The sequence below is a fragment of the Natator depressus genome, chromosome 5 (genome assembly GCF_965152275.1).
Source record: "Natator depressus isolate rNatDep1 chromosome 5, rNatDep2.hap1, whole genome shotgun sequence".
Classification (NCBI taxonomy): domain Eukaryota; kingdom Metazoa; phylum Chordata; order Testudines; family Cheloniidae; genus Natator; species Natator depressus.
In genome coordinates, this window is record NC_134238.1 from 43,595,936 (window position 1) to 43,622,164 (window position 26,229).

The following is a 26,229-nucleotide window of genomic DNA, read 5'->3' on the forward strand; positions in this document are numbered from 1 at the left end:
AGGGGCATTAATAATCTATTTATTTGCAGTTCCTACCTGTATATCTAACTCCTCCAGTGACCATTTTTCAGATGGAGCTATATATAATCCTTAGACGTATGAATATGGAATACACTTCAGAGAGCCTGGAAGAGTTACTCTAAGGAAGGAAGAGGCTGAAAACTTGAAAAATTACAAATGGCAACAGCTAAAATTAGTCCTAGTGGAGAAGAAATTATTAGTCAGGTGAATTAAGGATCTTAAACAGCAGGTTGCCGGTTTCCATAAATCAAAATGTTCTAATAAACCTACAGTATAATTCACATTCAAGTGATATATTTTTATTTAACTGTAAAATGCAGAAATTGTCGTTCATCAGGCTAATGTAACATACTGTGGGACAGGACCAAATTAGTGCATGGTCTAGAAACGTTTGTAGTATATGGAAATATTTGGTGATAACATCTTAAAATACAGTTTTTGAGCATTTGTTTTCTTTCCAGTACAAAGCCCCCTTTCATTCCTGTAATTAAAACTGGTAAATGGTGAAAGTAGTGGAACACACAGAAATTATTCTTAAATGGAACCAGATTTTTTAAAAGGCTGTAAAAGTACCTCTGTCTCCTGGGAATCTCACTGGTGGTTTCCTCCTGAGTCTCCTAAACACATGAACGTGTGCTGGCTCTGGGGAAATGCTCACATTAATAGGACACTAGCTAATTCTTTTTTATTGTTTTTAACGTTATTTTACTACCCATTGTTTCCAATGCCCTCTCGGAAGCTTGAGCAGAAGGGACCTGAATTTCCTGTCATTTACACTGATGTAAATCCAGAGTAACTCCCCTGACATCAATGGAGTTACAGTGGTGTTAAACTGGTGTAAATGAGGGGAGAATGGTTGTGCAGAAGAGCTGCTCTAGGGAAAGGTTTTCCTACTTATTTCAGCTCCACTCATCGATTGTATCTGTGCAGATAGACCCATGAGCATGCGTGGAACTGTGCAGTCTTCGTCCTTTCCTATTATGGTAAATAGTATTTTTAACCTGGTTTGGAATAGAACTTAAATGAACATGTTTCTTTTACTTTCCCCCCAAAAGACCAGTCTAATTGGTTCACAGAGGGTTTGAAGCAGCACAGGTGTCATGGACACAATCATTTTGGGAGGGAAGGGGGCTGAAAAACTCTGATAATATCCCTTTAAAGGAACATGTGACAAGTACATCACATGTGAGCTTTAAACTGATGTATCAACTTCAAAACAATCCTCTATCTAGTGAGCCATCCACCTGAATCTGTTCCTTAGTGCTTCTGTTGAATAAATATTGTTCAACCAAATGATGCGTGTCCTTTGCTAATTTGCTTACCACTGTGTTTTCTTTTTCCTGAGTTTTAAGAATCAGAAAGATATTCTATGGAACTTCTTACTGAAAAGTAAAGTGAGACTTTTGTAATGCACTATCAGCTCATTCCTCCAGCTAAGGGAATGTACGTGGTTGTGTTATAATCCCCAGAGCTGAATGCTGTTGAGTGAGACAAATAAAAGAAGAGTATGGAAAAATGAATAAAAAGTTGAGGGAAGAGTTGGAACACAGCGTCTCTTTTTGACAGTATCTTTTCATTTTAGGAGTGAGTGGGGCAAACCTTCATTTTGGAGGTGCATTACCCTCACTCCCCTTCCAATTTGGGCACTGCATCTGGTAAATATTAAACTTTTAACCAGTCCAACTGGAAGTTGACTTTTAATATAAAACTCTTGGAAGCAACCCTCCTTGTAAATACAGTATTATAGGCCTGCCACAAAAGAATGACATGAGTTCAAAAATACCATACGCTGTTAATAAACTTGAAATAAAATTTGCCACAAGAAGAGTACTTGCTTAGTTTCTACTTTCAAATGACTCCCAGGTAATTAGATAATAGCCTAAATGGAGTTCCTAATATGGCTATAAATAAGTAAACCTGGAAGGTAGGACATTTTGGGGTGTTCCCAGATTTAACACTGCAATAAAAAAAGTATACATTAAACCTTACCAACACCCACCCAGAAAGTTAATCTGTATCATACAGAGAAGCATCAAGCAGAGAATTGAAGTTCAAGAAGGTGCAGTTCCTTCAGACCTCACTTCTGTGTTGTTACAAAGATGGAGAAACAACTTACTCCTTTTCTTGAAGAACTATCCAGTTACCAATATTTTAAAAGGCAAATTTTCTAGGTATTGGACAAATACTTTTTCAATGAAAAAGCATCCTAAGAAATTCCAAGTTGGTTTTTCAGGTCAGAACTTTTTATATTCATCATTCCATGGGCAGTTATAGGGAATGATCATACATTTTATCAGTGCTGTTATAGAGAAAATGAAATCTGAATTAAAGCTGAGATTTTTCTCTGCAGACAGAGTCAATAAGAGGGATATCTTCATGTGACAGAACAACCGAGTTCAATTAACAGAGTTATATAGCAGCAGAGTTATATACCTCGACTCATTCTAGGCTCTTCTGTTTGAACACGGGGTTTTTTTTTAAAAAAATGTTGAGGATATAAAATTCTTAAGAGGAAAATTCCTTTCAATCTTTGAACCTGAGTTATTCTCTCCTCCCCCACTCTTTATTTTAGGTTCTCTTGAGCTCTTATTTTAAAGGTACTTACGGTACCTGATGACTCAAGAGATGTGAAGAAGTCCCTGATGCACTGTGTTCCGGGGGCCACCACAGTTTTGTTTTGCTTGTTTGCCCCAGTTCTTTTTGGTCACTTTGAAAGAATTTATGCTTTTAGATTAGAACTAAAGAATACAAATTTCAAATTCAGGCCCTAATCCTCTGCTGGGTTCTGGCCACTTTGCTTTGTTCCACTGGTGCATGGTGGCCCTATACCTACCCCTAGTATGATCCACCATAGCAAGGATTTACCCAGCACCTGGGAAGCATGCTGGGGTGCAGAACTGGTATAAAGGCAACTAAACTCACTGTGCAGCAAGTTTCAAAGAATACTGGTCAGATCTTGCTGTTTTCGGAAAAAATAAATGATTTTCTGAAGAGATAGATCAGGACTGGCGCACACTGCCTGTTATTTAGATATGTGGATGTTGGCCGCTGTAAAAGTCAATGACACATGTGAAGACATTTTTTGCTACTCTCCCTGGCATGCATTCATAGAGCTGCATTTATAGACATTACAAGTATAAGCAAGGGATTCATATAATACAATTAGATCAGAGCTTTGACTTTCAGGTGTCATTTGTTGGAATCAAGCTAACTGTATTAGACATCTCTCTTTACTGACAATATTTTTTTGGTCTGTTGCACCACATTACTATCTTTAGCTTAAGAAACCTGTCCAGATATTTACTTATGTTTCACACCTGTGCAGTCCTTCCACTTTTACTGTGCGTAACTATCAGAACAGAGGACTGGTGGGACAGGATGGCAGGATTCCATTGTCTTCTATTCTGCCATCGCCTTGCCATCAACACAACATGCACAAATGGGGACAGTGCAGGAAGAAGCCCCTCGAAGTTATTTTCTCTTACTTGAACTAGCGTTCAGTGTCTTGCCTTGTCTATCTTAGAATGGCAGCTCTTCAGAGCAGGAAGCACAGGTAGGAACGTCTGTGAGGGGAGGGCTCCTACCTCATACTGAGAATGAGGGGCAATCAGCAGGTTATCTCAAGTGCCTATATACAAATGCACAAAGCCTTGAAAACAAGCAGGGAGAACTGGAGGTCCTGGTGAAGGCAAGGAATTATGACGTGATTGGAATAACAGAGACTTGGTGGGATAACTCACATGACTGGAGTACTGTCATGGATGGTTATAAACTGTTCAGGAAGGAAAGGCAGGGCAGAAAAGGTGGGGGAGTAGCACTGTATGTAACGGAGCAGTATGACTGCTCAGAGCTCCGGTATGAAACTGCAGAAAAACCTGAGTGTCTCTGGATTAAGTTTAGAAGTGTGAGCAACAAGAGTGATGTAGTGGTGGGAGTCTGCTATAGACCACCGGACCAGGGGGATGAGGTGGATCAGGCTTTTTTCTTCCGGCAACTCGCAGAAGCTACTAGATCGCACGCCCTGGTTCTCATGGGCGACTTTAATCATCCTGATATCTGCTGGGAGAGCAATACAGCGGTGCATAGACAATCCAGGAAGTTTTGGAAAATGTAGGGGACAATTTCCTGGTGCAAGTGATGGAGGAGCCAACTAGGGGGAGAGCTTTTCTTGACCTGCTGCTCACAAACCGGGAAGAATTAGTAGGGGAAGCAAAAGTGGATGGGAATCTGGGAGGCAGTGACCATGAGTTGGTCGAGTTCAGGATCCTGACACAGGGAAGAAAGGTAAGCAGCAGAATACGAACCCTGGACTTCAGGAAATCAGACTTTGACTCCCTCAGGGAACTGATGGGTAGGATCCCCTGGGGGAATAACATGAGGGGGAAAGGAGTCCAGGAGAGCTGGCTGTATTTTAAAGAATCCCTATTGAGGTTACAGGGACAAACCATCCCGATGTGTAGAAAGAATAGTAAATATGGCAGGCGACCAGCTTGGCTTAACAGTGAAATCCTTGCGGATCTTAAACACAAAAAAGAAGCTTACAAGAAGTGGAAGATTGGACAAATGACCAGGGAAGAGTATAAAAATATTGTTCGGGCATGTAGGAATGAAATCAGGAGGGCCAAATCGCACCTGGAGCTACAGCTAGCAAGAGATGTTAAGAGTAACAAGAAGGGTTTCTTCAGGTATGTTATCAACAAGAAGAAAGTCAAGGAAAGTGTGGGCCCCTTACTGAATGAGGGAGGCAACCTAGTGACAGAGGATGTGGAAAAAGCTAATGTACTCAATGCTTTTTTTGCCTCTGTCTTCACGAACAAGGTCAGCTCCCAGACTGCTGCTCTGGGCAGCACAGCATGGGGAGGAGGTGACCAGCCCTCTGTGGAGAAAGAAGTGGTTAGGGACTATTTAGAAAAGCTGGACGAGCACAAGTCCATGGGGCCGGATGCACTGCATCCGAGAGTGCTAAAGGAGATGGCGGATGTGATTGCAGAGCCTTTGGCCATTTTCTTTGAAAACTCATGGCGATTGGGGGAAATCCCGGACAACTGGAAAAAGGCTAATGTAGTGCCCATCTTTAAAAAAGGGAAGGAGGAGGATCCAGGGAACTACAGGCCAGTCAGCCTCACCTCAGTCCCTGGAAAAATCATGGAGCAGGCCCTCAATGAATCAATTCTGAAGCACTTAGAGAAAAGGAAAGTGATCAGGAACAGTCAGCATGGATTCACCAAGGGCAAGTCATGCCTGACTAATCTAATTGCCTTCTATGACGAGATAACTGGCTCTGTGGATGAGGGGAAAGCGGTGGACGCATTGTTCCTTGACTTTAGCAAAGCTTTTGACACGGTCTCCCACAGTATTCTTGCCAGCAAGTTAAAGAAGTATGGGGTGGATGAATGGACTATAAGGTGGATAGAAAGTTGGCTAGATTGTCGGGTTCAACGGGTAGTGATCAATGGCTCCATGTCTAGATGGCAGCCGGTATCAAGTGGAGTGCCCCAAGGGTCGGTCCTGGGGCCGGTTATGTTCAATATCTTCATAAATGATCTGGAGGATGGTGTGGATTGCACTCTCAGCAAATTTGCGGATGATACTAAACTAGGAGGAGTGGTAGATACGGTGGCAGGTAGGGATAGGATACAGAGGGACCTAGACAAATTGGAGGATTGGGCCAAAAGAAATCTGATGAGGTTCAACAAGGATAAGTGCAGGGTCCTGCACTTAGGATGGAAGAATCCAATGCACCGCTACAGACTAGGGACCGAATGGCTAGGCAGCAGTTCTGCGGAAAAGGACCTGGGGTGACAGTGGACGAGAAGCTGGATAGGAGTCAACAGTGTGCCCTTGTTGCCAAGAAGGCCAATGGCATTTTGGGATGTATAAGTAGGGGCATAGCGAGCAGATCGAGGGACGTGATCGTTCCCCTCTATTCGACATTGGTGAGGCCTCATCTGGAGTACTGTGTCCAGTTTTGGGCCCCACACTACAAGAAGGATGTGGAAAAATTGGAGAGAGTCCAGCGAAGGACAACAAAAATGATTAGGGGTCTGGAACACATGACTTATGAGGAGAAGCTGAGGGAACTGGGATTGTTTAGTCTGCAGAAGAGAAGAATGACGGGAGATTTGGTAGCTGCTTTCAACTACCTGAGAGGTGGTTCCAAAGAGGATGGTTCTAGGCTATTCTCAGTGGTAGAAGATGACAGGACAAGGAGTAATGGTCTCAAGTTGCAGTGGGGGAGGTTTAGGTTGGATATTAGGAAAAACTTTTTCACTAGGAGGGTGGTGAAACACTGGAATGCGTTACCTAGGGAGGTGGTAGAATCTCCTTCCTTAGAAGTTTTTAAGATCAGGCTTGACAAAGCCCTGGCTGGGATGATTTAGTTGGGGATTGGTCCTGCTTTGAGCAGGGAGTTGGACTAGATGACCTCCTGAGGTCCCTTCCAACCCTGATATTCTATGATTCTAGGGAACGAGCATTACTATATGCTTGTAAAGCACAGGGTAAACTTCTGGTGTCATATATATTATTATAACATTATGTGACAGGGTTGGGCCAGATGGCTACAGGAGAGTAATAGAAGGCAGATATATTAACCCCCGGTTAAGTAGGTCCCTTTTCCCTGGGTAAGGTAACAGGGAAGGTTCCAGAACAATCAGGAACCTTCTGGAGACAATTAAGACAGACAGGCTGATAAGAACACCTGCAGCCAATCAAGAAGCTGCTAAAATCAATTAAGACAGGCTAATCAGGGCACCTGGATTTAAAAAGAAGCTCACTTCAGTTTGTGGTGCGTGTGAGGAGCCGGGAGCAAGAGGTGCTAGGAGCTGAGAGTGAGAACGCGGATTGTTGGAGAACTGAGGAGTACAAGCATTATCAGACATCAGGAGGAAGGTCATATGGTGAGGATAAAGAAGGTGTTGGGAGGAGGCCATGGGGAAGTAGTCCAGGGAGTTGTAGCTGTTGCACAGCTGTTCCAGGGGGCACTCTAGACAGCTGCATTCCACAGGGCCCTGGGCTGGAACCCAGAGTAGAGGGCGGGCCCAGGTTCCCCCCAAACCTCCCAACTCCTGGTCAGACACAGGAGGAGCTGACCTGGACTGTGGGTTCACAGAAACAGCCAAACTGAGGGCTGCCGTGAAGCTCCAAGGCGAGCAAACTCGCCAATAAGCGCAAGACCCACCAAGGTAGAGGAGGAACTTTGCCACAATACAAGGCCAAATTCTCATCATGCTCTTGTATTTTTTCACCAAAAAGGCAATGAAGCCCATAATCTGGTATAGGTGGAACCCTTGGGTGACATCGAGCCAGTATAGCTCCATGCTCCCATTCACACAGCCCCTGGTACAGCCAGGAGAAATAGTGTGTAGCTAGAGTACAGCTGCCCTCTGGCTAATCCTGACTGCTAGAACAGATCCTTGGTACTAAGGGCATCTGGCCACAAAGCCAAGCCAGCCCCAGAATTGAGAGCTTGCTTAGGAGTCAAACAGCTATTCCCCACCTGCTCAGGTCCTGTGCTGAGCACAGCTTGCCTGGACCCAAAATTCAGGGTGATGGCATACGGATGCATGAGGTTCCTGTATTCTAGTCCGTTTCCCTTTTGATACATGTGATAAGATATTCCTCCTGTATTCTCATTAAGATATCTTGTTACCTGTCTGCTTGTTTTTTCCTATTCCTAACCCTGAACCATATAACGCGCAGTCTATACAAGCCTCTTCAGATCACTACTTGTTAACTTCCTGACAGATCCAAAAATTCAATGGCATGTATCAGAAAGGGGGACACTTTCTACTCTTTATTTCTACACAATATTATCTCACCCTCTGCTTGAAAATAAAAGCCAAACAAAGAAAACCTCCATTCATAATTCCAAAGCATCTTGGTGCATATCACAAAATGAAAGCTCTACTCGACTACTAGTCAGCACAATATTGATTTTAGAAACACCATATAAGATATGGACCCTGGACTTCAGAAAAACAGACTTTGACTCCCTCAGGGAACTGATGGGCAGGATCCCCTGGGAGAATAACATGAGGGGGAAAGGAGTCCAGGAGAGCTGGCTGTATTTTAAAGAATCCTTATTGAGGTTACAGGGACAAACCATCCCGATGTGTAGAAAGAATAGTAAATATGACAGGCGACCAGCTTGGCTTAACAGTGAAATCCTTGCGGATCTTAAACACAAAAAAGAAGCTTACAAGAAGTGGAAGATTGGACAAATGACCAGGGAAGAGTATAAAAATATTGCTCAGGCATGCAGGAATGAAATCAGGAAGGCCAAATCACACCTGGAGTTGCAACTAGCAAGAGATGTTAAGAATAACAAGAAGGGTTTCTTCAGGTATGTTATCAACAAGAAGAAAGTCAAGGAAAGTGTGGGCCCCTTACTGAATGAGGGAGGCAACCTAGTGACAGAGGATGTGGAAAAAGCTAATGTACTCAATGCTTTTTTTGCCTCTGTCTTCACGAACAAGGTCAGCTCCCAGACTGCTGCTCTGGGCAGCACAGCATGGGGAGGAGGTGACCAGCCCTCTGTGGAGAAAGAAGTGGTTAGGGACTATTTAGAAAAGCTGGACGAGCACAAGTCCATGGGGCCGGATGCACTGCATCCGAGAGTGCTAAAGGAGATGGCGGATGTGATTGCAGAGCCTTTGGCCATTTTCTTTGAAAACTCATGGCGATTGGGGGAAATCCTGGACAACTGGAAAAAGGCTAATGTAGTGCCCATCTTTAAAAAAGGGAAGGAGGAGGATCCAGGGAACTACAGGCCAGTCAGCCTCACCTCAGTCCCTGGAAAAATCATGGAGCAGGCCCTCAATGAATCAATTCTGAAGCACTTAGAGAAAAGGAAAGTGATCAGGAACAGTCAGCATGGATTCACCAAGGGCAAGTCATGCCTGACTAATCTAATTGCCTTCTATGACGAGATAACTGGCTCTGTGGATGAGGGGAAAGCGGTGGACGCATTGTTCCTTGACTTTAGCAAAGCTTTTGACACGGTCTCCCACAGTATTCTTGCCAGCAAGTTAAAGAAGTATGGGGTGGATGAATGGACTATAAGGTGGATAGAAAGTTGGCTAGATTGTCAGGCTCAACAGGTAGCGATCAATGGCTCCATGTCTAGTTGGCAGCTGGTATTAAGTGGAGGGCCGGTTGTGTTCAATATCTTCATAAATGATCTGGAGGATGGTGTGGATTGCACCCTCAGCAAGTTTGCAGATGACACTAAACTGGGAGGAGAGGCAGATAGCAGGAGGGTAGGGATAGGATACAGAGGGCCCTAGACAAATTAGAGGATTGGGCCAAAAGAAATCTGATGAGGTTCAACAAGGACAAGTGCAGAGTCCTGCACGTAGGACGGAAGAATCCCATGCACCGCTACAGACTAGGGACCGAATGGCTAGGCAGCAGTTCTGCAGAGAAGGACCTAGGGGTTACAGTGGACGAGAAGCTGGATATGAGTCAACAGTGTGCCCTGGTTGCCAAGAAGGCCAATGGCATTTTGGGATGTATATGTAGGGGCATTGCCAGCAGATCAAGGGATGTGATCATTCCCCTCTATTCGACATTGGTGAGGCCTCACCTGGAGTACTGTGTCCAGTTTTGGGCCCCACACTACAAGAAGGATGTGGAAAAATTGGAAAGAGTCCAGCGGAGGGCAACAAAAATGATTAGGGGTCTGGAACACATGACTTATGAGGAGAAGCTGAGGGAACTGGGATTGTTTAGTCTGCAGAAGAGAAGAATGACGGGAGATTTGGTAGCTGCTTTCAACTACCTGAAAGGTGGTTCCAAAAAGGATGGCTCTAGACTGTTCTCAGTGGTAGCAGATGACAGAACAAGGAGTAATGGTCTCAAGTTGCAGTGGGGGAGATTTAGGTTGGATGTTAGGAAAAACTTTTTCACTAGGAGGGTGGTGAAACACTGGAATGCGTTACCTAGGGAGGTGGTAGAATCTCCTTCCTTAGAAGTTTTTAAGGTCAGGCTTGACCAAGCCCTGATGGGATGATTTAGTTGGGGATTGGTCCTGCTTTGAGCAGGGGGCTGGCCTAGATGACCTCCTGAGGTCCCTTCCAACCCTGATGTTCTATGATTCTAGGATATGGGGAGCGGGGATTCCTTATTTTTCCTTCTCCTACAAAAGCGGTTCAGTTCTAAGCTGTTCAGTTAGAGAAGCCAATGTACACTTAATCTTGTGTCTTGCTAGCACTTTCGGTGAGACCCAACAATTCTGTTTTTCTTGACATATATTGCCCCCTTATGGACAATGAATAGTTATAAACAACAACAGCAAGCCCATTTATTAAAACAGTTCCATTTGCAGACTATTTACTGGGCAATACAAGTTTGTCACTTTGAAAAATACACATCTATAACCAGATGAAACCATGTGGGACATTTTGTGATGACTCTGTACAAGGGACCCTGTGTAAGAGAGATTTTCCAGTCCTCTCTTTGCATTAAATTGCACCACATTACTATTTTATACCACACTAGAACAGGGCAACTCTCAATACCAAAGAGATCAACATTTCAAAATTACAGTTATAAAAATAGTCCAGCAATATTGTCACAATGACATAATGTTAAGATGCTAAGTGAGGTAAAGCACATGTCAGATTATATTTCCCAAATGACAATGCAAACCACAGAAAAACAGGAGCAAAACACATTCCCTTGGTAGGAAGATACTGGTTAGTTAGAACCAGGGAATATATAGTTTAAAAAGGGGGCATTCATGGCTTTCTTCTCAACTACAAAAAAGTGAATGGTTAACTTTTAAATAAAGAAAATGTGGAAGATAGCTGAAAAACATATTTTGCTTTTTTCTCCTCTTCACATACAGTCTCTTGCTGTCTTGTCGTGGGGTACGTGTACATGCGAAAGATCCTTTATTCTTAAGGAGAGGGGCATCATATATTATTATATCAGATATGAGCCCAACCTCAGCCAGTAATTCAAGTCATTTACTTCTTTGCTGGTGGCATGGGTGCTGGAAGGACTGGAGACCAAGCAACCAAAATAAGCTAAATTTGAGTGGCATTGTGCTCCCATGCATGAACTGACAATGCCACCCACTCAGAATTTGGCCTGGCTACCGCTCCACCATGTCAGCAGGGAAGAAATTCTTCTATTACACCACCCCGCTTTGGTGAGGGGCCAAAGAGGGGTTGGGGGACTGGGTCCCCAGCCTCCCCCCTTCATTGCACCCTTGCCAAGTTCAGAGCTGATAGAGCAATGAACAGTCATTCACACTCTGCAGCAACCTCAGGACTCTTGGTCTTGAACTCAGCCTTCTGGAGGAAAGAATTCAGCAGGCTTTGGGTGTTGGGAGCACCTGGGAAGCTATGACTGATCCAAGAGCAATGCTGTGGCTGGTCTTTGAGACATATCTGGCTAAGTTCAGATATTAGCAGAGTTCTTAGGGTGAAGAATAAACCCACATTTAGGTACTGGAGGTCTTTGTGATGGGATTGCCGTATGCCACTGACCTTATACGATTGCAGCTCTCCTCTTTCTTATGATGACGGTCACAAGAGCCAGCTCCCAAACTGTGAAGGATTTTTTTTTCCTGAAGCAGTTCTCAGTTGCTAAGCAGACTCTTTGGGTTACTATGTGGGCATTAGGCCTCTGCAAAATTTCTGGAATCTGTTTCACCAAAATGTCACGGGGAAGCAGAATCATTCCACTGAGATGTGATTACACGCAAGATTTCCAATGATTAGTTTGTTTTGGTGGCTTGAAATACATTTTAAAAAACCAAGGGGATTTGCTATTAGCTTTGCTAAGAGCTTGGGAGGTCAGGTGGAGATGAATGAGCTTTCAGGCTTTTGAGAGCTTGGTAACACTGCAGGCAAAAAGGAGACAAGCAGCACTATTTCCCAAAGCAAACAGCTTCAAAGATGGTGATGGACCCACCTCATTCACCTGACTGAGGACCTGGGACAGTGCAGGGGAAGTAGGATACAGGAACTATGTGACCCCCCAGTATTGCACAATTTTCTCCTCCTGGAAATACCACACAGTGAGTAGCAGTTGGGGTGAAATCACCACCTCAGACAGAGTGATGAGTTGACACAATGAAATCCATGCTAGAAACCTGGGACTACCAGAAATCTCTTTCCTAGTGTGATAGTTCCAGGAGTGGTATCACAGAAAACTGTGATCTCATCATACCATTGGGGTCACTCCTTGGTAAGCTATACTATACATACAGTACTCCTCCTGAATATATCATAGAGTAGGTAGGAGAAAGAGAGAGACCATCTCACGCTGGTGTATTCTCTCAGTGAGCCCACTTGTCCAAATAGGATTCAGTGCTCTAACTACTGGCTGCATGAAAGATGGAAGGGAAGGTGCAGTGCTTGCTATGACTTCTAGTGTACTTGCTTGTTATTTTGTTCCTGGAGGCTATTCCTCTGACGATGAAAGCCATAGGCTGTTTCTACAGTCTAACCCACTGCATTTCTGCAAACCAAAGAAAGCAGAATTGCCCCATAACATCTCAGACAAGGCCTCATATATGCTGTACAGTGCATCAAGGCTCAATTATGCAGCCTCACCTCAAAAGTTATGCAAGGAGAACCACAACAAATTCTGCAGCAAAACAGCCTCTATGCGGCAATGCTAATTGATTGCAGGCTTCTTCAGTGCCCTTTGATTTTCCTGCAGGAATTCTAAAATGCACCAGCAAATGAAAATAATCCTGTTAATATTATTTATGTGCACTGTAGAACAGAGGGATATGGCCTGGCACTTCATGAGCTTTTGTAAGTCTGTTGGGCAAGTGGGCTGGGAGAGAAGGGGCAGAAGAACTTGTTAAACTGGAAAACTGGGAGTAGCAGAAGAATATTCTCTGCCATACCCTGGCATGCCTGATATTCCGCTGGGGGTGGGTGGAGGCGCTCTCTAAGCTCCTAAACCCTCACAACTGGAGCTCTAAGCCAGGGAGTTGCTGGAGAGGGAGGTAGCTGTCAGGCCGAGCTCCTATGATTCTCGTGAAGGGAAGATTCTCATTCTCCCTGAGCCACTTGGGAGCTACACATGTAACATGCTTTTCCCTCCGCTGCAGCTCTTACCCTGCAGAGGAACAGAGCTCCCCTTTTTGCACAACTCAGGGTCGGGGCATGGGAGCAACCTTCTGCTCCGGCATGTTCTTTGTTGTGCAGGAGTGGAGTTCAGAAAGGGAACTCTGCTGCCATGCAGAGCTACAAGCCCAGCAGGAAAACATACAGAGCTCCTGTGCAGGCTCTTTCAATAAGGGCATCCATTTGCAGAAACAGGCTACACATTTAAGCCTGATTTCACCTACCCCTCCAGCTGGCTAATGCATGTATGTTTCTGTCACACCGTAGGCACTAAGACCCGTGAAATTTTTAAATGCTTTGCTGGATCGGGGCGTCAAAGTGTAACCCTTCTGCCAGATGTTGCTACCAGCAAAAAGGGCCAGGTTGAAAAAGCTGGCGTTCCCTCTGAAAACTAACTACAACCACCAGCTTGACACAACCACACAGAATGTCACTAAATAGCTTCCCTGGGCCCCCTTCACAGCCAATAGTTCCCCACCTGCAAGCACGGAGTCTGTATGAAACAAAGAAAACGCTATTAGGGGAAGAGAACACAGCACCATTTATCTATATGAATGATCAATAGATCACTCCCACATGGTAACTAATTCCGGTAAGTCAGTTCCCCAGCCTCAGTGTGCGTGTCCCATAGGCAAATGTCTTTTTACCATGTCACTTCTCCTTCCCCATCCACTAAGCCAGACTCATGGTTTGATGTCAGTAGGCCACATAGTCCCACGGTCCAGAGGTGCCCGCATGCAGGCCTGTCTGCAGTCCCTTGGGAAGTGCTGCCCACACCTGTCCTGAGGCTCCATCACCTCATCCAGCTGTAGTGATTTCAGCTTTATTTAGTGGTTGGGTAGGATGGCCCTCACCAGAGTTCACTCAGCTTCTGTTCTCAGAGGCTTCAGAAGAGCCCTCTCTGCATTGCACTTCATCAGAGAATCCTCCTAACAGCACAGCACCCCCATTGGAAAGGAATCAGTAACAAATAGGACCCCAGAGCAGAGTCCATGCTCCAGGGATGCACTCCTTGCCACAATATAGGAGCATTTCCTCCTCTCTCTTCTCAATTCAGGTCCACTTTTCAATTAACCCTGAACATTGTATGCAGTTATGGTGAGTCCCAAAGTGCCATTGGAGGAATTTTGGGTAGAAAGTTTATGCAAATGGAGCCCTCTGTAGCCATACTTCCACCTGTTCACCAAGTGATGGGAGCAAAGAGCTTCTTACCCTTTAAAGTTTCAGGCCACAAGGCTTACAAAAGGACCACAGCACACAAGTGTTTGAGAAGGAGAGGCTATTCTCCTTGTGCAGTAAATGGAGTTCTGAAAGATATGTACTCCTGTGGGTGTCCCACTTCAGCTGTGCCTGTTCCCTATGTCTTTGATCAAAATTTTTTGATAGCCGTGCCCATTTGGCCTATGCATCCTAATGCCCCACACCGAGGCTATATGGGTCTGCGCAGGTGAACCGTCCTCAGTTCCTTCTCCGCTGCAAAGACCCACAAGGGAGACGCCGAAGCCGAGAAGCAGGATGACAGGTAGTCATTGGGACACACATCTTGAAGAACTCCAGCTACTGCATAAGGTGAGTAACCTCTCCTTCTTTGAGTAGTGTCCATGTGAATGCTCCACTTCAGGTGACTCCCAAGCAATACCCCTGTGACCGGAAGCCCAGGGGGAGCCAGCTGAGGTCGCTCAATTAGGGTGAACTGCAAAGATTGGGGCAGACAATCCCCAAAGATGGTGGATATTCCAATACTTAGATTTACCAAGCCAGCACTCAAACAGCTTCTGTTATACCTTACGCAGAAGTCCAAAACACAGTTCCCTTAAAGTAACCCAGCCTCAGGCCTCCAGCCAGATACCCAAGTCAAGAATGATGAAGATAACTTAAAATCTTTTTCATCATATACAATAAAAGGTTCTACCAATCCCAAAGGATCGGACACGTTACCTCCCAGGTTAATGAATATTTCAGTTCTTACCCAAATACACACTTACAGCCAATTCTTATTACCTAAACTAAAATTTATTTAAAAAAAGAGAAGAGAGAGAGTATGGTTAAAAGATCACTATACATACAGACATGAGTTCAGTTCTTGAGGTTCAGATTCATAGCAGAGATGGTGAGCTTTGTAGTTGCAAAGAGTTCTTTTAGAATTTAGTCCACAGGTTATAGTCCAGTGTCATATTCAGGGTGTATCAGCTGAACTGGGATCTCATCTTGTCACTCAAACTTCCCCTAATGAAGCTTAAGCAGATCTGAAATGACAGGATCGGGACCCAAGAATCTTTTATACAATTTCAAGCCTTATTTGACAAGTCGGAGTCCCTTGGCTTACAATAGGTAATCGGGGCGACTTTGAAGTAGGTCCATCACTGGTACTTAGCTACACAAATTAACATAAGGTGATTGCCTGCTTTTTGCCATTCACAGATGTTTGGCTATACATTTCAAAGAGAGATGAATACAGCAATATCCTATCTTTACAGTTCATTTAAATGCTAGGATGTTCTTTTGATCTTTGAATTAACAGAATACAGCATAGACAGGGACCGTTGATTACAGTTTTGACCACTACCCATATATATGTAAATACACAAAAACACAAACATTATCTCCCTATATGTCTTTAAGAGTTGAATTTGAGTCATTTATCCTTCAGGATGTTTAACCCTTCCTGGCCATGCGTCATAACCTCCATTAAGGTCAGAGATTCTGATCAGGTTTCAAAGCATAATGATTAGAAAAAGAACGAGATGAGGGGGCCCAAATGGCATTGGTGGAGGAAGTCATCTGTGTTTCTGCCATGTGGATGCCATTTGAGGTCTATCCTCCTGTAATACATCAGCATAGGAGGTAGAGGGATGTGTCCTAGAATAGGTAGGGGAACCCTGCACCAAAATTTGAGTCTGATGAGTCCTCTTTCACATAGTCTAAGTGGGGAGATAGCCATTCAGCTTGCAGAGTGGATGAGGGTGAGTGTGTGATAGAGGAGTCAGTGACCGAGAGAGGCTTGACACTGACAAATCCACAGCACTCGTTAACAGGGGAAACTCCAGCTCAGGAGATATTCTCAGATCCTTAGGGCACCTAAACTCTTATGGTACCAACAGTATCAAAGATGGGGCTGAGTGGGTACCTGTGGAGGACGGCTTCGGTACCAATGCACCTGGTACTAAGCACGTGATATGGGATTCCCTCAGTACAGTAGGTAGATGAGCAGTCTTTGGTATTGATGATTTTCTTATCAGTATGAATTTTTGTTCAGGGATGGGCTTCGTCTTTTCAGCCCTGTCTCTGCCACTCTGGGTATGGATATCCAAACTTGGTACTGAGTCTGCCTTAGATCATAGAATCATAGAATATCAGGGTTGGAAGGGACCTCAGGAGGTCATCTAGTCCAACCCCCTGACGGATGACGGATTCCTCTTCATCTTTGTGGTACCAGCCTCACTTGGAGCCTGCATGGAACTCCGCTTGGAAGCTGAGCTCTTGTGAGACAGTGACTGAGAACTTCTTGGAGATTTATTTTTTACCTCCTACTGCTTAGAGGTGGATATAGATGAGGACTTTGGTATCATAGATGTAGTCTGTGCTGCAGTACTGCCTACCTGTCTACCGCTCTCCAGTGACCAAGATGTCCATGTAGATGCAGCACTAGTTGTCCTGGGAGCTCTATGTACAGGGGGATCCTCCACTCCTGGGTCTGAAGCTGGACACGAAGCTTGCACCATCATTCGGAGTTTAAACTTATTTTCTTATTATTTCTAAACTTATTGGGGATAATTCCTAAGATTTGTAACATATCCTTTTCAAATGAATATGTATGTGATCTAGTAGGTTCAGATAAAGTCTAAGATCACCATACAAGTTAAAAAAAAAAAAAAAAAGACACCAAGAGTCAAGTTAAAATAATACAACTCATTTCCCCTAACCGACAGTGTCTTCTCAATGATCAGTTAATAGAGATTTTTCAACAAGGAAAAACAAAAGACGTTTTCTCTGAGTATGTTTAATGAAATAACCACTTCCAACAACATTTCTTCAACAGCAGCCTGGGTGAAATACAGCATGTTACAATAGAAAGCATATGAATTTTCATATTTAATGCTTTGCTTAAAAAAAGTTAGCACACTTTACAAAAATAATCTTTATTTCTACAAAGAAGAATTTAAATACAGCATGCGTCTCAGGCTTTCCCCTATATTTCTCTCTTGCAATGTCGAACACCTAGCTGTAGTGTTGGTAAAATCACTGCTTCCACCTCTCTTTTTCATTTCCCAGAACCTGGGTTTACAACATTAGAAAGTAGGTTACAGCCGATTTAAATATGCTATTATGTGTGTATCATATATTAGCAAAATTCTCCCCCTTGATCTGCATGCTTGCTCTCTGATCCACCAGACAGATTCCTATTGCATATTCTGCACTTGTAATATTCGATAAAGACTGCAGTACAATTCTTAAAATGCCTTCATTTGGTTTAAAACTCTCCAATGTCCACATGCTTCTGTCCTCCTAACTAACTTCCCCTTCCACATTTTTAGTTGTCCTTATGTTTTTTAACCTGCCTCCTTATCAGCATCTCATTAAAGCACACATCTGTGGCTTTACGTTAGCCCACTACACTAAAACCATTAATTCTCTCTATTATCGCTGCACTGCAGATAAGAGAACGTCAATGCAGTTTAGGGGGGGGAAATTTTGGCCACACAATATGCATCATCTTTAAAACAGACATCCAGGTATTTCTACTCCACAGTTATCACAGAGAGACTTCATTCTAAAAGGTTCATTACTATCCACAAGATATGTAGTGTCACAGATTCCACAGTACTGTCAACACAAAATGAAAATTCTAGATGTTAGTTTTAAAAATCTGAAATGCAGATAATTCGATCAGTTTAATATCTCTATATTTTAAAAGAAGCGTAACTGCCAGCCCTTAGCTCGGTTGCTAAGAGATGAGCTCACTACTATTTTGAACTCCAGAAGATCAAACCAACCTGCTTAACTCAATATCAATATTGTATTTGTTAACAGAGTTGCATTAATTAATTCTAGCTTTCTTTGAAAAATAGATGACTTTAAAGAGAAGTGCTTATAACCACTCAGGGTTTTAGCATCTCCCTTATTTGGCCATTAATGGAGATCTTTAAAAAAGCAGCAAAAATGCTATAATCTACCAATGAAGAGTAACCGTCCAGCTTGTTACACATACACTAGGGAAACAAAAAGTGTGACTCTAAATGGGCCAAATCCTCTCATACACTTTAATGAAACTACCTCCTTGAGTAAGACAAGAGGGATTTGGCCCTTTTCTTCTTTTTTGGTGTACTACTTGTGCAGACTCTTATCTTCAGGAAGAGTACTTTAGAGTCTCATGCAGCCTTTTGTAAACAAACATATGGGGCCCAGTCTTGCAGTCCGGAAACTTCAATGGGAGTTTTATAAAAATTTGTTCTGCAGGCCGAGACCCACAGTTATGACGGACTCTTCCCTTTCCCCAGAGATGCCTCTGACTTAAGCCTCAAAGGGGCTCTGATACTATGGTGATGAGAGCTCTACAAACATCTGTGTAATGTCTTGTGCTCCTATATAAAATGTGCTATTAGCTGAATCAAGGAACAATCTTTGACTGTTTTTAAAGCAAGAGATGGAAATGTGAATGGAAAGGAAATCTCACCTTTTAAAAGATAAAATAACCAACATTTATTTATTAAGCACTGACAGTATGATAAATCTATAAAGTATCCATGTAAATAGTAACTTTATATATGGCATTTATTAATAATAGAGATACGAAAATATACATGTATAAGAAAGAACTGCATGAGGATTCCTTGATATTATGTAATCAGCACATAACAGACAACTGTGTGTGTTATGGGAGTTACATGGTTTTATTCTACATATTACTATTTGTATCATTTCAGTGGGGCTTCTTGGCTTTATGAGTGTGAATTTTGATAGGTCTAGTTGAGGAAACATACGGAAAACAGGCAGATAACTAGTACACGGTTACAGATAACCTTAGTTAATTTTACCTGAAGGTGCAGTTCTGCTCTGAAAAGTTGCTCTGTGAAAATGGGTGTGTGGGATGATATATTTATCATGTCCCATGATCCAAGTCTGCTAAGTACCCCTCAGGAGGATCTTAGCACCTCGCAGGACTGGTATATCTAATATATGCTTGACTTACAAGCAGAAAGGTGATTTTTCTCATGGTCAGCCCTGCATCCTCAGATTAGGCTCTGAAAGTCATACTGGGTTCACTCCTTCTTGTGCCTTATCACCTGAAATAAAGATTCTGCAAGGCATATTATGCCCTTAGTTACATCTGTGCAATCCCTTGGTCTTAAGTGGATTTGTAAAGGTATAGCTGATTGGAATTTAGCTACCACATCTGTTGATGCATAATACGTAATAGACGCCAATTATTAACATCACTCCTCCTTAACAGCATTGATTCTGCAGGTTTAGCCACAATAAATTAAAATAAGTGAACATGTATTTTGTCAGTAAAATGAGAAAATGCATCTCTGAATACACTCAGGCAACATATATGCTGTGCAAGAAGGTTTTTCAGGGTAGAATAATACTTTAAATTATACATTTTTCACTTGATGACTTAACTATAATTGGGACAATTCTTCCATTTGTGGGGAATCTCTTTTCCATTCCCCCCATGTTGTGCCTCATGAGGAACTGCAATGAGATGTGGTCCATGACCAGAGAATGCTACCTTCTGGTATGCAGAACATAAGCAAAAATATTCCTGTTTGTTACAATGAACTTTGAAACTCATTTGCACAACACACTGTTGAAGGCAGAATGGGGCATTTACTTTTCCTCACTGGTTAGGTAAATAATCTGATAGGATCTAGCTTTTTGATAGTTGATTATGAATTCCTTGCTAGTTAAATATGAATGATTTTCTTTAGATTAGTGATGCTATAACATGTATTGCTATTTTCAAAATCAAAATTAACCCTCAACCTATCTAAAGTCCCAATTTGTGAATGACTTTAGAAGAGGGAAATTCCAAATGAATCTAACTTCACATTAGTTTTTATATACTATTAAACAACAACCCAACCCTACAGTGGCAATAAGAATGTGTAGCTCAATCATATACCAAAGAAAACACCACAATAATGGCGATTTAGCACCTACATGTCATACTTTAAAATAGGCTTGGTGATTGATACCATAATCATATTCCATAATTCATAGTGTAATGTTTTTTTTTCTTTCTTCCCTTCCGTACCTCCAAAATAAGGTCTCTCTAGACAATCTTTAGTACAAAGAAATTTAAACTTAAGTGATGTTTCCCTTAAAAAAAAAAAAAACTACTGACTGCAACAGAAGAGGAAGTTATTGCTCATAGACACCCCCACCCCATATGCTCTGCAGGGCACTCATAAAAGCAGGTTCTGCTTGATATATAATATTACAAGCTGGCACTGAAATGAAGCATTTAGCTTTTTTTCTGGAACAGAAAGGCCTAAGTGAGATTTGTGGATCAATACGATCTATACTAGTCCCATTCAGCACTTGTTTTTGACAGTAGAAATTAATGATCATCTCTTATAGTCAGGCATCTATTCTTACCTCCGAGCACAAGGATTTATGGACCTAATCCAAGCCCAGTGAAGCTAACATGACTCTTTCCATTCAGTGGGCTTTGGATCAGGCCAAATATTAATTAATGCTAACAACAGCGGCAAGTGCAAATCCCCATGCCTCAATACAAAAACACACCCCAGGGTATTTCGAGCATCCTTAGTTTCTTACTGTTGCATTGTCTTGACTCTGAAGCGCACCTGTGCAATGATAAGCATGGAATGATGAACAGACTGTATACACATATTGCATAAACTCATTAGCATTTGGAAAAATGTCTCAGCCACTACCAGCTGAGCCAGCAGCCTATGCATCAAAAATAATTCACGCAGCTATAATGTATCATTAAACAAAAACAGCCTCAAGAACACTAGCAATATTGTATATTTACTTGGATCTTGTTTTTGTATAGGTAGCTATTAATCACAGTATCCTGAAAAATGGGTGTAACAAGCCCCAACATCTTGATTCAATATACGTCATAGTGAAAAGCCAGAGTGACTATATTTTATATTCAAACTTACACTAGAAGCACATTCCGGTAAATAAATTCTAGGAGCTCATCTCTGCCCTGTATTCACAAAAGCAAATACAAAAAGCACCGTAACTGCATCTCTAGATTCTTAGGGGCAGCAGAGTTTACACTGCGTACTGCTGTGTTTTGGCAGATCATATTGTGGGATTTCAACATCCGTACTTCTCGTAAATTTGGTAAATCTCTAATCAATATGTATGCTTACAAGTCTTGGGTAATACATATTATTTACCATGTGCTTTGTTCTGGCTGTCCAAGCTAGGATGAGCTTCCACGCTATTTGTTCATTCAACATTAATTAATGTGGACCAGATTAGTAACTGAGACTGGCATTATGCAAGAAATAAATGCTTTGACAGCTCAAAAAAAAAGTATCCAACATCAGAGTGGGCATCAAATATATACACCTTGCTCCTCATTTCTTATAGACAGTTCCTGGTGGCTGCAAACAAAAATGCATATAACCCAAGAACTAATTGTTTTTAATCAATGTGCTTTTCACCATTTAAATATATTTATCCTTTTCCTACCAGCACTCAGTGTTCTATTGCGTTCTCTCACACATGGTGTTTTGAAACAGGTCAATTAAATAGACATTGTCCACATATTTTAGTAATCTGCACTGCATTATTCTTGGATTATTGGTTAAATTAAGATTATCCACATACTTCATAGAAAACATATAGACTGTTTGAGAAATCCTGGCCACACTGAAGCCTATGGGAATTTTGCCATTCACGACAAGTAAGTTGAGATTTCACCCTGTTTGTGGATGAGTAGAACCCTTACTTAAATCTATAAATCCAATGGGCTAAATTCTGCTCCCATGCACATGGATTTAACTGAAACAGACTCTGGCCCAAAATCTACCAGACAGAATCACAGCTTCATATGATGTGTCGCATGCTGGATTTTGCATTTGTTTTGCTAATTTGCTTTGAAGAGGTGTAAAGTCACAGATGGGCAGACAGTTCTATATTTATTTTGCATCTGACCAGTTCATCTGTCTTGGATATTTCCAGAGTTATTTGGAATATATTACTAATGCAAAATGCTCCAGATCTTCTGTTTTCAGACAGAAGTATGCAAATAACAAAAGCGTAGAGTTATATACTGCTTAGGGTCAACACACAACCACCACTTCTTATGTTTGAAAGGTCTAGCTTTTGCAGTACATAAGTGACAAAATGCTGGTGAAATCTAAATTTTGGGCACAGCTGATTTCTGGTCCTGCAAATACGTTCCACTTTTTGGTGCTATGCACATAGGCATCCAAGATCAAACCTGAAACTTAAAAAAGCAAATATAAAAATACTGAACCCTCCCATTTAGCTAAATGGCCTGGGGGACATCTGAACTTTTTGGATAACCAAGTGTTCAGCTAAATGGAAGTGCTATTTTGAACACAGGACTACCTGGGGGACACACTGGATTTGGATAACTAGGATTTTTGGATAAAGGGAATTATACAGTACATCCGGGAAGCCTATCAGGTAGTCCTTCAAAACCGACAGAGATACTGTATTTGTATAATTGGAACAGTTTTGAAAAAGCCTTTGATATAGAAGGACTATTATAATGCTACCTGTACAACAATGAATAGTTATAATCAAGGCTTTGTTTTGTCATCTGTAAATATTGCCTGAAAGATTCTAGTTTGTCACAAAAAGTGGTTTTGGTTTTCTTTGCCATTCTTGCTCTCCTTAACCCTGATTTGTCCCCCCTGCAATACATCATGTCATTGCTGATGAGTGAAGCTGACCTTGGATCGTGGGACACAGCTGCCCTGCAAGGATGCAGCAATGACAAGTAGTAGAGGACATTGCAAATAAAATAACTGGAAAACGGGGAATTGCATATTTAGTTTCATTTTCATAAATATTTTCTGAATTTACCTACTAAAAACTCAACCCTGTATTGTTTCCGCACTCAAATCTCCAGTGAAATCATTGGCTTTCTGGGAGCTCTAGGAATGCACACAGCCTACACCTCTGACCTAGCCTCTCTCCCGCCTATTCTATTTTTCTGCTTTCCACCCCCGGCCCCTGCAGCTCTGATAATATCATCACCTTCAGTGCCCCCTTTGTGTGTTCCAAGGCTTTTTCCACACCATCCCCTTCACACACATGGGATACTCTCCCTTCTCCCAAGCCAACAAGCCAGCTGAATCCCTCTCTCAATTCAAAGGACTCCTTAGGATGCACTCCTTCCAGGATGCTCCCAGTGAGCCAGGTATTTTTTACATCTGTCACTACACCAAACTCAGAGCGTAAAACCTATGGGACATGGAATATGTCTTACTATTGTTTTGTGAAGCCTCTAGCCCACTTGTAGGTGCTGCTAAAATAAATCATAAAAAAAATAACAGACTGCAGATGGGACACCAACTGTGATCTTGACAAGCAGAAACCTAAATTGTAATTAATTAAAAAACTATTTTCAACAGCAACTCCACTCAGTTAGACATGTGAAACCTCACTTACTTAAGAGGGTACCAGGGATTAACTGAGATGAGAAGTGAGCCCAGTAGGGAACCACAAGGATGGACAGCATGGATCCCATCGCCTGCCATCCCTTAGGGTGAATACACACCAGGGGTTCACAGGGCTTCACTGGCACCACCACCAATAAATCTGGCCGGGAGAGGAAGGGCCCACAGCGCTGATTTGTAAAGTGCTTTGAAATACAGTTCTATCTAACACTGGCCAGGGTTAATACCAGAATATAGCTCTGCTGGCAATGTTTAATCATATTCAGATGCCCTCTTCATCTTCTTATCTAGCAATTTCTAGGGAGCCCATCACAATAGCCCCCAAGCATTGCAGCTTGTTAACTAGGGTCCAGTGTTAGTGTAGACAAAGCTCAAATGGGACAAAAAGACGAGAGCAGGACATCATCTATGGGGAGTTGTATACTTAAGTGTGAAACTGGGTAAGGTAAGATCAAAGGCAACAGCAATTATGTCAAAGATGAAAAAGGGACAATTCACAGGAAGGTTGATGACAATTTTACTCCACAGGTTGCAGGCTATAGGACCCTATCTATCCTTTAAACCATCCAGGCAGTAAATTTAGGGCCAGAAACACAGGCAACACTTCGGACTCCAAAACTGCATATGCATATTTTTGCTGAACATCTGTTCACATTACACAAATCAGATACCTGTGTGCACACAAATCAGATAACTCTGTCTGTCTGAACAATGTGGGTGCAGAATATGGGGTCTACAGATTCAAAATTTGTGTGAGCAACGTTGGAGGCTAGTTTGGGGCTGGCTTGAAAATGTTGCCCCTTTAATCTTATTTTCTCTGCCCATTTATTTTTGTAGAAATGCAGATTTCTAAAGCTCAAAGAGAGAAGCACTTATGTCATATACAAGATCATCATCACACGTAAAAAAATTCAGCTAGTATTGTAACTATTTTTTATCGTCATAAAGACTACAGTTCCTGTTCATGAATTTATCTTTCCCCCTCCCAATGCTTGGTTCTAATATACACCTTTTTCCTTTAGAGAATAACTCAATATATACCACAAGATACATACTAAGTGGGAAGGAGTCTATTATCCTCTCCATGCACAGAGTGCTATGTGTATAATTACAATTAGTGTTGATGTGTGGGAGAATGGTGTGGGTAACATTTGTTAAGAGAAAAATAGATACCCTTTCCCTGCCCCCCAAAAAGTTATAATGATTTGTCTTCCGGAGAGTTTGAAAGCAAGAGATTAGCTGTGTTTCACAAACTCTGGCAGCTCCATTCCTGTGTGCAGGTTAAGTACGCCAGCTTTCTCCAGAACAAAGGCAGGGTGAGCAGCATTGGTAAATCTGTGCCTGATGGTGAACAGAACTAGTCCTCTCTCTGCATTGAAGAATGAAAGTCTCCCAGCATTATAATCCAGCAGAATTCCGACCCTGGCTGGCTGCTCCATCACATAAATGTCATTCATTACACCATGGTGGAAGAATTTATAAATGAAACTGTAGAGAATGGGAAATAGAAACAAAATGAGAATCCATGATGCCATTAATCAGAAATAAACTACCACCATTTATTTCCCAGCCAATAACAAATTGCTGCCTCTCGCACACTTTGCACAGTGGAGTTCACACATTGAAGGAGATCTCTGAGAAGTATGAAACTTACTACACATCTAAGGTGAAGTTATTTCACAATACTACCCTGTACACTCTGAACTCTTACACTAGCTCCTCAGCATTTCAAAGAACTCTCTTTCAGGAGAAAGGCACCCATTCTGATCTCATTCATCAATGCCACCTTTGTTCTCTTCTGGCCTCTGGGTCCAGTTATGGCATCATGGGGATTTGAGGATGCTCAGCTCCTCACAAGATCAGGCCCTATTTGTCTCAAGTGCTGCATTTAGTTGATTGTTGCTAATATGCTCAGATTTAGGATTAAATTAAAAATGTACTCCCCAAAGTTTGGCACTTTACTTGAACCTGTAGTATGCTCATGCCCTATAAACAGGGCTATGATTTTGTCTTGGAAATTTTTAGTAAATTTCATGCCAGAAGTGCACGGGGGGGTGGGGGGGGGAAGGAGGAAATAGATAAGTCACAGAAAGGAGAGCAAGCCCACTCCGCTCTCACCCCTCAGCAGCAGTTCTGTCCCATAGGACTGGGCCTGGCTCCCCTTGCTGGGCATTGCAACCTGGCACACAGGGTTGTACCACCACTTTGGTTTTGCCTATCCACTGCTCTGCAGATAGAGGCAGAGGGGCCAAACCTGAGTGGTGCTGAACCCTGTGTGCCAAGCCACCCCACCACTCGGGCCTAATCAGATGTCTTTATACAGCCATTTCCAAGATTGCACTAACTCCATTCCAGTTCAGGATTTCCATAACCACAGTGACCTCGTGACAAATTATAACCCTACCTATACAGCTCTAAGTGACTTGGGACTGTCCCTTTCCCCATGCTACAGCTGCAGCCACAGGGGCACTCAAGCT

At 42.5% G+C, this 26,229-nt stretch overlaps 1 protein-coding gene across 1 annotated transcript in view; it reads right to left on the reverse strand.

Annotated features, from left to right (window-relative positions):
* Positions 1 to 24,987: 24,987 nt before the first annotated feature.
* CMYA5 (cardiomyopathy associated 5) overlaps positions 24,988 to 26,229 on the reverse strand; it is a 38,200-nt gene continuing 36,958 nt past the window's right edge. Inside the window, exon 12 of the mRNA XM_074953771.1 lies at positions 24,988 to 25,240. Within this exon, the coding sequence (XP_074809872.1) occupies positions 24,988 to 25,240 (253 nt within the window). The remainder of the gene's footprint in view (positions 25,241 to 26,229) is intronic.